Below are 12,320 nucleotides of genomic sequence, written 5' to 3'. Positions count from 1 at the left end.
AGTGTTGAACTTAGAAAATGTTTAGATTATGTAGATAGTATTTTATCAATGTATAGAATTTTCAATGCTTAAGTAGTTTTCTAGGGTATAAATTAATGATTTAAAAATACAGTAGCAAAATTCTTTATGAATCCAGTGATTAGAGCAGTAAGGAAGTATATCATAATTGGTAAATTATTATAATTTAATGAGAGTCTAAGCATTAACTTATAAATGTAAGTAAATTTAAAAACTTTTAAAAAATTTACATAGTTGATAAAATATTTTTATAAGTTTCTGATGACAAAATTGTGGCCTATGAAGATTATAATGTAAGTGAGCCTGATTCTTTAATTTGAGAAGTAATAACTTTATATCAGCCTCCATAGGGAAAGGACCCTCCCACAAAACACTTTTTAGTGAAATGAACATTAGCCTGCCAAACTGTCTTTTACAAGTCTCTGTCTGAACATGCCTTAAGGAGCTTTACAGACTAAGTTTAAAGAGCTTGTCCTTTTGATCTGAAAACGGATAACAGGGGAACAATTCTTCATGTAAAGTAGGTTCTAATTGTTTGAGAAGACATGCAGAAATATTTCCTTGCCTGTTTTCAAAAAACTTGTTATGCCTCCCAATGCCAGGCAGGTAGAGGTGAACTAATATACTACTGACCCTCTTTATAATTTTTTAGTGCATATTCTCCACAGCTATTTAGAAAATTAAAATTATTTATATCCAAATATTAACCACATTCACCAATGTTTATAATCTAAAGAAAGTATCAATATAAAAATATATACAGTACTCAGTAAACAGTAAATTCAGTTGTCATTCAAATTAGCAGCTACAATTACTTGTGCTGTGAAAGGTTTGCTTTAAATAAGTATTTGTATTTAAATATATGATGCCTGTGTAATATATGGCAGACAATTATAATGCAAAACAATAAACCTCTTACAATTATATTAACAGTGGTAAAATGAAAAGTGAAGGGTGAGTGTATTTTCTAAAGTTTATAAATGGGAAATTATACGTATATTGGTGTATTTACATCTATACTTATTAAATTTTCCCTCAGATTCCTTTATCAAATGTCTGCCAATATTTTAGAGAAACATTTTGGAAATATGTGTTCTTATCACTAAAATATTATTAATTAAATAATTCCTATTTATGAAGGAAATACATTTCCTAATGCAATTAAACAAACTGTTGAGACCATAATCGAGTTATATGTCAAAAAGGAAAGATGCCATTATCTAAATGCTATAATTCTCTCCATGAGAGTAATACAAAAATGCAATCACTCATCTATTCACCATTCGTAAAGTCGACAACACTAGTGTCCATTCTACGCTTGGACCATTTGGTGTATGTGTGTGTGTATGTATACGCTCTTGGTATATATGTTTATGTATTTGTACAAAAGTATATAATTTTATGTATGGTAATTTTAAAATACTTATGAGGATATTTGGTCAAAACAAATAAGTGTAATGGACTAACCATTCTATAAAATTTAATGTGGAGAAATCATGCAGGAAATAAAGGTTTCATGGGAGGTGAAGCAAGGCTGGGCTCAAAAGAAATGATTGAGCCTGGACTGGCCAAGAGGAAGAAGAGACATAAAACTTTATAAGTAATCTCAAGAAAATTTGTTTTCTTACTGCTTTTATATATGTAGTTACAGTGTTACCATATTATGCAATTATGATAGTATCCTGGCCAGTCATTAAGTGTCACAGTGTTCAACCCATACAAGTAAAATTGGAAGAAAAGAGTTAGTTACTGAGTCTGCTGCAATTCTATCTAGCAGTAGCTTTCCTGGGGTTTTCTTAAAATAATAAAGATATCCTGGCTATTAAAATAAAAAAAGAAAGACAGTCCTGGGGAAAGAAAATATGTCATGGCCTCCCTCCTCTCCAAAAGGCAGAGGAATTTAATGGTAAAATTCTTGTACTAACTATAATGATCCTATGAACCATCAGCCCAAAATGATGGTCTAGGTTCTCTCTGTAGCGTACCCCAGGATAGGAGGTATTATATTATAGAATTATATTTTGGCTCAGAGTAATTTCCATAATCTCTTTAGCTGCACCTGGTTAACCTCACCCTCAAAGTAACATCACAGAAAGTATCATCTAGATATTACTCCTCAATCAGTTCACATTATGAAATGCATTTGCATTATAATTTCAATAAATCGAGAATTTTGAGCAAAACTTCCTCCAATGTGACCTATGGGAGTCATTCAGGCACTTTTTAGGGAGTCATTCAGGCATTTTCTAATAAAACATTAACTCTTTCAGAAGGCTAGGGCAGAGTGACCCTGCCACTTAGCTGCTAAAGTTAATGGAGGCTTTGGAGCCATTACCATGTCCACGCGCTGTCCTCTCATTCTAAAAGCTTTACATTGCCCAGGCTGTGCTGTGTGTTGTGTCTTTGCATCAGTTTTCATAAAGCATTGCACATCCATAATGTCTCCCCAAGTGATCTCAGAGTACTTATTAGATATTTATTCTTGTAACAAAGTGGCTCTCCCTAGCCATGTGGCATGTCACAGTGATTTATTTAATGGAAAAATCCACAGCCTGATCACATGTTGAATTAAGAATGTGCTCCTAATAAGTCTACACAGATTCTGGACAATGCCATTTATGAAGAAATTTCCATTTAGAAATCTTTGGCAAGTATTGAATTCATTTAAACAGTTGGGAGGGAGGGAAAGAGGGAGGGGGGTCAGAGAGAGAAAGAGATAATCCATCATTTTTCTGCTAGTAAAGCAAGAAGAAAATTATGTAAGCCAGAGGAAAAATATAGCTCAAAATTGAAGTATAAAGACTGTGACTAATATTAATGAGCCATTCCCCCTTTCTAAAATTACAGAAACATGAACAGTAGTTACAGCAACTGGTAATGTTCTTTGCCCTCTGAAAAGTTCCATTGGAAGAGGTGGAAATTACAATTTGATTTGATGTATTTTAATTAATATAATCAGTAGTGGATGCCAGCATAAGAAACTTTTATCAAACTACTCTTGAGTTGGCCTGAGTATTAATGTAGTAAATGATTTTCATATGGCATTCATATATAAATACAGATCATAGAGCAAGTTAATCAGTATTATCCACCTTTTCCAAATCACCCACATTGAATAATGTCTAAATTTTTATTGTCCGAATCAGGTCAGTAGTTACATTGTTTTGAACAGTAGGACATCAATTATGTTAAATTATTAACGCATAATTATCAGTAATGCTAATACAGTCAAATGCTATCACTACCATTTTATCACACTATGACAGAGAATTTCCAAACTAACTGAATAAAAGAGAAGAAAAATTACATCTTTGCAATGGGGTTTTGTTTCCAGAAATTAAATGCAACCAGCTCATCTGAAGGAAGCACCGTTGATGTTGCTCCACCCCGAGAAGGTGAACAAGCAGAAACTGAACCCGAGGAAGACCTTAAACCAGAAGCTTGTTTTACTGAAGGTAAACAATCTCTAATCCAGTTAAATGTAATCTCCTCCTTTCCTTACAGAGGCTGAATATGCCTCATTTGAAAGAAACAGTTCAAAGAAATGGTGACAACGTGTTTATCTTTGTTTTCCTCTTCTCTTCCAAAAGTTAATTTATCTATGTTTTCAGATTATACTATAGCAGTGACTGTGCCTCAGTAATTAAGATGACTTAACATGCCTTTTTTTTTAATCTTCTGGAATGTGAAGTTAACCCTGTGAGATAAATGGCGTTCAAGAATGTCATCTAAGGGGTTCAGCAATCCTTCAGACTTCACTGTCAGTGTGGCGATTTGATGTGTAGATGCTGCAATTATTACACCCCATCCCTCACAGTTTCACACGTGGTTAGTTTGTGCTGTGACCAGGGCTGTTTGGGAATGTAGACGTGTTGTAGAGCTTTGGCAGGGAGAACAGTTGTTTTCACAGCGACCACTACAGTGTCTTGCATACAAATCAATAACGATTTGCTGATTCAATGTGACTGAATTTAATCTGGTGAGTAGAAGCTCAGAGTGTTAGAGCAGAAGAGTAGATGGAAGTTAGAAATAACATGAAAGCAAAGAGGGGGAGGGCAAAGGAACAGAGACACTGACTGACTAGATGAGTCGTAGGTGTGACTAAGAAAAGCACCAGGACTGAAAATAAATTAGCTTGGGAAAACCGACAGTGGCTGATACCTGGGAAGATACGGGGATTTTCTGTGCATGAAAAGAAGGAAGTGAAAATCCAGGATCACATAAAAAAATGAATAAGTAATCTGAACATGTGGCTTTTCCCTAACTCTGAGAATGTGTTCTTGGGCACTATTTTCATCAACAGCCTGGTGATGAAAAATGATCCTAACTAGAGTTAAAGAATGAAACCATTTATTCTTAAGCAGCTCTTGGTAAAGTAATTCCCTGAATTTTAGGTAGCTGGTTCAATACCTAAATCTGAAAATGATTCATTATACAGGATGGATGCTGCAGATAACTGGGGAATTAAGTAACCAGTTACGCTCTAAAGTGATGATCTGAGATTGGGGTGGGGAGGGAGCACCAAAGTTTATTTTTTCCTAATAAAAAGTAAAATATATTTTTGAATTTATTACATTTACTTTTATCTTTTAGGATGTATTAAAAAGTTTCCATTCTGCCAAGTAAGTATAGAAGAAGGCAAAGGAAAGACCTGGTGGAATCTTCGGAAAACCTGCTACAGCATTGTGGAGCACAACTGGTTTGAGACTTTCATTGTCTTCATGATCCTTGTTAGCAGTGGTGCTTTGGTAAGTGAAATGAATATTGGCAAAAATCAGGTTCCAGTAAAATAGCTTATTCTCCAAATATACCAAAAGCATACACCGGGTGTAAGAGGAAAAAGATAAGGTATATCTTTGCCTTGCAGAGCCTGGCACCCAGGTTTTATCTATACAAAATTCAGTGCAGAATACAAGGTCTGTTCCAGAATGTGTCCAGCCATGTACTATGAAAAATAGAGACATTTATTGAAGAAGATACAAGAAACATTGTACACAGGTCAATGATGCCTCCATCCCCTTCAAAGGAGGCACCTTGGGACCTCACACAGTTCCCCCAGTCGCCATCAGCGGCCCCATCGTGTTTTCCTGAATCTCATTGAAGGTCTGAAATCTCTTTCCTTTCAAAGATGATTTTAGTTTTGGGAAAAGCCGTAAGTTGTGGGGCGCCAAATCTGGGCTGTAGTGGGGCTGCATCACCTGAGTGATTTGATGTTTCACCTAAAAACTCTGCACAAGATGTGATACGTGAGCAGCGCACTGTTGTGATGAAGCTGCCAATCACCAGTTGCCCATAGCTGTGGCTTTTTCAATCATCTGAATAGTTTCTGTGGAGGAATGTTCAAGTTTAACACAAAATTTGATGTAAATTTTTCCTCTACTTGCTCAGTCATTTTGAATGCAACAGCCGCACAGTACAAGTGCTCACTCAACGGCATCTACTGCCCCCACTGACTAGCACAGTGAAGTCATCATTGTTCACACATGCGCATTCCAGTCCACTCTCCTTGGCTGCCAGGTTACATCGAAGTCGCACAAACTGTTCTCATTATGTTAACAATGGTTGGACTTTTTCTGGACAGACCTCATAAATCAGAATCATGAGGAGCCAGATGGAATTTCTCATCTGGTGTTTATGTAACAGATGTCCTCACTGAGATAACCATTAACGGAGACATTCTGTAACTATGTTACCTCCCATATCAAATACCATCCAGTTCTCCCTAATAATCACATCTAAACTTATGGACTAAAAGTGTCTCTTGTTTTCTTTATGTCTAATCAATTTATTCTTTCAAAATAAACCGAATCATTCAGGGAAACATTCAAGGTAATGTTCAAATAGGCCAAGTCTCTCCCTCATTGACAAAACTTCCAGTTATTTTTCTGAGCTTATGTTACTTCTTTAAAAGCAAGTCTGTGTAGCAGTAATTGAAAAAGAGATTTGGTGTGAGAGGCAAGGAAGAGAGCACATACTAAATCAGTAAAGATATATACTCACCAATATTTTCTGTTAGTTTTAATTTCTTAATTTTTTTCCAATGTTTGATGCTTCCCTGATATTAGCTAACACTTATCAAATTAGTGTTGTGTGGCCAGTATTGCACTAAGCAATTTTATCAAGTATTTGGGAAAGGCAAGCTATTCAAGTAAAATAAAAGCATTCTTCATTCACAGGCTTTTGAAGATATTTACATTGAACAGCGAAAGACGATCAAAACCATGCTAGAATATGCTGACAAGGTCTTCACTTATATATTCATTCTGGAAATGCTTCTCAAATGGGTAGCTTATGGATTTCAAACCTATTTCACTAATGCCTGGTGCTGGCTAGATTTCTTGATCGTTGATGTAAGTATACTGAGTAATTTTTATAAAATTATTTTTAAAGAGATAAATTTGACATTTAAAATATTTCTATAATTGAAATCTTGACTTTTGAGATCTTCACTAATGCTAACACAATTACACAGACACCTTTTTAAAAAACATAATAAATACAAAAATGAGAAAAAGTCCCATGGACACAGCAGAGGTCCTAAAAATGTGGAGAGTGGCAAGAGAAAACACAGAGAGACATGTCCATGCCAGAAGCAGACAGCTCTGCTTTTTCTGAAAGGTAAGAACTTCAAGTTCAGGAATAGCTAGAAAGTTCTGTTAATTGACATATCTAAGGATTTATCTTATTAACAATTAAATTTTAAAAAGATCCCCAAAAAAGTAAAATCAAGACAGATTTGGGTTCAGGAACTGTGAAAGCTGCTCTTTAATCACTTACTAAAGAACATGTTATTAAATAACATTAAAATAACCTATACTTTATGCACTCAGTTATATACTCACAGAGACAATGAAATAAATGCATTTCTAGTCTTCTGTCAGTAGGCAGACGGCCCAGTAGCTGATCACATATTTACCACGCAGAGGTAGGCCCAGGAGTCCTGCTCTGAAACTCATTACCCCAGGGTGAGTAGTCATAGGAACACTGGCAGTAATGTAATCTATCTAACCTGCAGCCTTTTTTTTTTTTTTTTAATTCCAAGTGATGTAGAGCCACTAGGGCAAAATGATAGTCACCTGCTACTTTGTAGCCTGTGATATTCTATTGCACAAGGCTTCATAGCCTTCCAGCAAAACACGGTGCTTTAAGCACCTCTAGCCGTCTCTTAGCAATCACAAGCACTTGATTTTTAGCTTTAACAGCTGCCACTATGAATCAATGATTATTGTATGTGTGCATTCATTCTTTTTATAATTCCTGACACGTGTGGATTTACCTAAATTCTACTCCCCTTCCCCCCACACATACTCATAGTTCTATAACCAAAATGTGTTTAATCTCTTGACTTGAAATTTTGCTGCCAAGTCACTTTTAATAGACCAGAAATAACTTCAAATTCCCATGGCTGGTCTTTAATGAATAATAGAGATGAATCTCAATATTATATTATCCTGAAAAGCTATATATAAGAGGAAATTTAATATTCTTATATTCTGCACCTGGAATGGATTTTAAAGAATATCTAGCCTTTATTCTAGACAATTTTCTAGTGTTTATTCTAAACTGAAGGTTCGGTTTAAAGAATTGTCCTAACAATGCTGAGATTAGTGTCAAATTTCCTAATTCTCAATTCAGTGTTCCTTTACCCCACAGATTTCTTATCTGACTGGTATAAATGTAATATATTTTTCAGACTGGCTTTAGGATTTAGCATTTATAATCTTTAGCTTCTCCCTGAAATGGTGAGACACTTAATACATTTAAGAATCTTCTTTGTTTTGAAAAGATTTTGTCATGTATTAAAGTCATTTGTAAATGGGATAGAGCACCAAAAATCTCTGAACTTTACTGAATATTTACATCTATTGAAAAATTTACATTCACTGAAATACGACATCACACTTTTAGTATTTCCATATATTTCCCCATATAGAAGAAATGAATATGATGCAAAATCTCTCACAAGCAGGGGTATTGTATCATGTTTGTGTCTTTTGACCCCTGATATAGACATTTAGGTGTCTATTAAATAATGTCAAAAATGAATAAATTAATGACAAAGAATGGTGTCCAAAAAATTTCTTCCCTTTTAGTGAGAATGAATTAGCAGATTAGAGATTAGAACTTGGTACTGAAAGCCCTCTATCTTTAAGTAAGATATTACCTTAAGCGGGTCTAAAACCGTGACTGAAATACACGAACTACTGTGGTCTCAGACAATGACTTGTTCTCAGACTACTAGGCTCATGTAAATGTAGCATTAAAACAGTTTCGAAAGGACAAGTAAGGTATATAATACTTCAAAGGGCTTCACAACCCATCAGGTATTTTGCAGTAACAAAACTAAACAGCCACACAAAGCTAAAAAAAAGAAAAGCAAAAAAGAAGAAAGAAAAATCTGAGGAACAAGTGAAATGCCTCATACCAGAAGAAATATACTTTCAAACCTTGAGGAATTTATTCATGTAAAAAAATGTACTCTCTTTAATTCCTTACCTAAAAGAAAAAGTAGAGTATAATGGGCTATCGGTCCAACTTCTTAACATTCATTCATTTATTCAATAAATACTTTGAACACCTTAAATGTCACATATTATTTTAGACAAAGGAGATATAAATAAGACAGGTTAAGCTCTTTTAGAGTTTATACTCTATGGCAGCGATTTTCAACCTCTCTTCTTTAATTCATGGCATACATAAACTACTAAAATTGTGCAACACACCAAAGATATATACAAGTATAATTTCGATTCATTCACACCAGGCAGCTACTGTTGTGCTGACTGTTGTCATATTTTTTACTTGACAATCCAAGGGAAAGAGGTCAGAGCCCCTGACTCAATAGTCAGGTATCGCGCGTTTTAAAAATTCTTGTGCGCAGTGGTTGAAAATCCCTGCTCTGTGGGAGTGTAGGATAGATAATGGAGATATAAAGAAATAAAATCTAAAAATAAGATAAAAGATGGTGATTACCACTATTAAATAAAACAGGATAATAGGATGAGGAGTGACTGCAAAGTGGGAGCAGGAAGAGAATGTTAGCTAGACTGTCTAGGGAAAAAAGTGTCTTTGCAGAGGCAAATGATGAGGTAGGGTCTCTCGGGCCAGCTGGGCTGCTGTAACAGAATACCACAGACTGAGTGACTTACAAAGAACATATATTTCTGACAGTGTTGGAAGCTGGGAAGTCCCAGATCACAGTGCTGGCAGATTCAGTGTCTGGGGGCCTCCTGCATCTTGGCTTATAGATCGCATCTTGTTGCTGTGACCTCACATGGGTGAAGGAGCAAAGGAGCTCTCTGGGGTCTTTTCTATAAGGGCAGCAATCCCACTCACGTGGGCTCTGCCCTTATGACCTATTCGCCTCCCAAAGTCCCCACCTCCAAATACTATTAAATTGGGGATTAAGTTTCAACCTATCAATTTTAAGGAGGGCATAAACATTCAGCCTATAACAATGGGCTAGTCATTCAAAGACCTAAGGGAATAGAAAAGAACAATCTGAAGGCCCTGGAATGAGTATGAGCCAAGGACCCTTAAGAAACAGAAGGAAAACTGTTGTGCTTTGTGTGCGGCAACATGGGCAAGAATGATAGAAAAGGAATTCAGAAAGGTATGTAGAGGCTATGATTTACTCTATGTTGTGTATATTGTTATTTATTACATTTTAATTAGAGTTACAATGAGAAACTCAGAGAAGGGGCTTTGCAAAGATCTGATCTACAGTCCCAAAGTGACCACATCTGGCCAGGGGGAAAGAATGTCGAAGAGTCAAAGCAGGGAGGCCAATTAGGGAGTTGCATTTGAAAGAGAAAACTTTATCGGGCTGAGGTGATGAGACTTAACAATGGACTTGGATGTGTGGTTCAAAGAAAAGAGAGGCTTCAAAAACATTTTGTTTCAACCGGGCTTAATCAAATGGGTAGGGAACGAAGCCATTGTCTGGAACAGGGATGATCAGAAGAACAGGTTTCACAGGGCAAGCAGATGATAGGTGGAGGAGGAGTATGCTAAGCTTGAGATACCAATTAAGCATTCAAAAATACATGTGGAATTTTATATACGTCTTGAGCTCTGGAGAGAAGCCAGACCTGATTATGGTGCTTAGGAGTCATCAGAATGTAGATGTCATTTGAGGCCATGACCCTGGATCATCTAGACCACAGGTGGCAAGCACAAGGCCCGCGGGCAGAATCCAGCCCTCCACCTGGTTTTATCCAGCCTGGCACCTTGTTTCTACCTGGCGGCAGCGTGGAGCTCTCACTCAACTGTTAAGGAGTAGTTACATTTACGCAATCCCAAAATTACATTCGGCCCTTTGAAGGCAACCATGAGGCTGATGTGGCTGCCCTGTGAAAATGAGTTTGACACCCCTGACTAGACAGAGAATGCAAGTTGACAAGGAAGCCCAGACCAAACTCTGGGAACACTACAACAGTTACAAGTTGTGCAAAAGAGAAGGAGCCAGTAGATTAGATTAAGTAGCAGTTAGATGAAAAGCAATATACATGATATTGTTGCAGAAGCCCAGAGAAGAGAGCTGGGTTTTTCCAAAGAAAGAGTGATCAATTTCGTCAAAGGCTATAAGGAGGTTAAGTGACATGAGTGCTGAGAAATGACATATTTAGCAAAATAGAGGTCATTTGTGTCATGGATAAAATTTGTCACATGGAAGTGATGAGGATAAAGTATAGAAATATTGGAGAGATTGAGGAAAGAACAGAGATTAAGAGATAGAGACAGCAAGTATGATAATTCAGGTTAAAATCAAGTAGGACAACTTAATCCATGCCTTTGTCTGCCAGAATACTGCACTAGATGGGCCATTTTTTCTGATTCTGTATGATATATATAATCTCCCTATTGAAAAGTCAGAAAAATACTATCTTCCTATACAAACAAAGTATCCTATACTATAAATACACAAGCTATACTCTAGATGCTGTTATTTATGCCACAATAAAGTACATGATCATCATTTACTGAAAAAAAAATCAGATTTCTTATGGCCCTGAAAGATTTTTGTGAAAATATCATCTCCAAGAAAATTCCTGTGAGCATCTTTTACGACAACTTTAAATTTGGTTCTAAATTATGCTAAGGTGCTGATGTATCAAATATAGTCTCAGTAAAAGATTCCACCATCATTAAACATTTATTGCTCACAAGTGATATCCACTTTACAGACAGCACAGGTTACTGATATGGTTGAAATAAGACCCTTGATGATGTTTGCTGCTCATGAACCTTTTTCCTGATTGTTCAAGGGCTCCTCAGAACCCTCACTGCTTGCCTTATTGAGGTGAACTGAAGCAGAATAGGAACACTTTCTGCATCTTATATGTATTTCCATTTGCCAGCAGCTTCTAGAATCTACTGGTCTCTGCATTGCATTTATCCTTAATATAGTAGCATCCTCAATAATGAAGCTAGAATTATTAGTAGTAGCACAATAATATGCGTAGCACTTACTGTGGGAATGGCTTACTGTGTAAAGTTGCTGCTAAAAGCACTTTACATATGTTAACTCATTCAATCTTAAAAACTCTATTAGTTAGAAACCATAATCACTCTCTTTTTACAGATGGAGAAACTAAACCAAAGAAAGATTGTTACTTGCCCAAGTAAACATAGCTAATAAGGTGCTAAGATGGATTTTGTACCCAAGTAGTCTGACTTAAATGACTGTGTTCCTAACCCCTGTAATACAAAATGTATTATCAGTATCTCTTTTGAATTATAACTTATTTATTAATCCTCTAAGCAATCCTGTGATGTAAGCCTCATTATCTCTATTCTGCTACTGAAAAAGTGAGGTTTAGAGATGTCACACATCTGGTAGCGGCCGAGCTACCTCTCTCGCACCGTGCTCCCCACCCCCTGTCTGGCAGTGGGGCACAGCTGTTTGCAGCACGGCTGTGCACGAGACAGAGAGCTCCCACCCTACACGCCACAGTGGGGAGCGAAAACAGTAAAATGCCTGCTTATCTGCATACCTCTCTTGTTCAGCTGGAGCTTTGGTGAATGGAATTAGATTATCTTAAAAATCTCCCAAAGGAACAGAATAACTATAAATTATTGGCATTTCCTATCAACTTCTAATCTCTCTCCAGACGTACTTCTGTGTAAACAGTCTATATGTGTTTTGGCTTTTACTGTAAATGTCTTCTAGTGGGAATGATTAGCTTTGTTTCTTTTTTTTGGAAGGATTTAATTCTTTTTTAACATCATTAATTTAAAAAAAATATCTTTCTCACTGACCAGGTTTAAATAGATAATCCTATTAACAGTATAAAATTCTA

The 12,320-nt window shown here is 36.3% G+C and overlaps 1 protein-coding gene across 9 annotated transcripts in view; it reads left to right on the top strand.

Annotated features, from left to right (window-relative positions):
* SCN3A (sodium voltage-gated channel alpha subunit 3) overlaps positions 1–12,320 on the top strand; it is a 115,516-nt gene that overhangs the window by 82,288 nt on the left and 20,908 nt on the right. For all 9 annotated transcript variants that reach the window (XM_024579795.3, XM_045187344.2, XM_024579800.3 and 6 more), the window contains 3 exons: positions 3,353–3,473; positions 4,612–4,766; positions 6,195–6,368. In XM_024579795.3, coding sequence (XP_024435563.2) covers positions 3,353–3,473; positions 4,612–4,766; positions 6,195–6,368 — 450 coding nt within the window. The remainder of the gene's footprint in view (positions 1–3,352; positions 3,474–4,611; positions 4,767–6,194; positions 6,369–12,320) is intronic.

This window comes from Desmodus rotundus, chromosome 2 (assembly GCF_022682495.2).
Source record: "Desmodus rotundus isolate HL8 chromosome 2, HLdesRot8A.1, whole genome shotgun sequence".
NCBI lineage: Eukaryota > Metazoa > Chordata > Mammalia > Chiroptera > Phyllostomidae > Desmodus > Desmodus rotundus.
The sequence above is the reverse complement of the archived record's forward strand: the minus strand, read 5'-3'. Positions and strand labels throughout refer to the sequence as shown.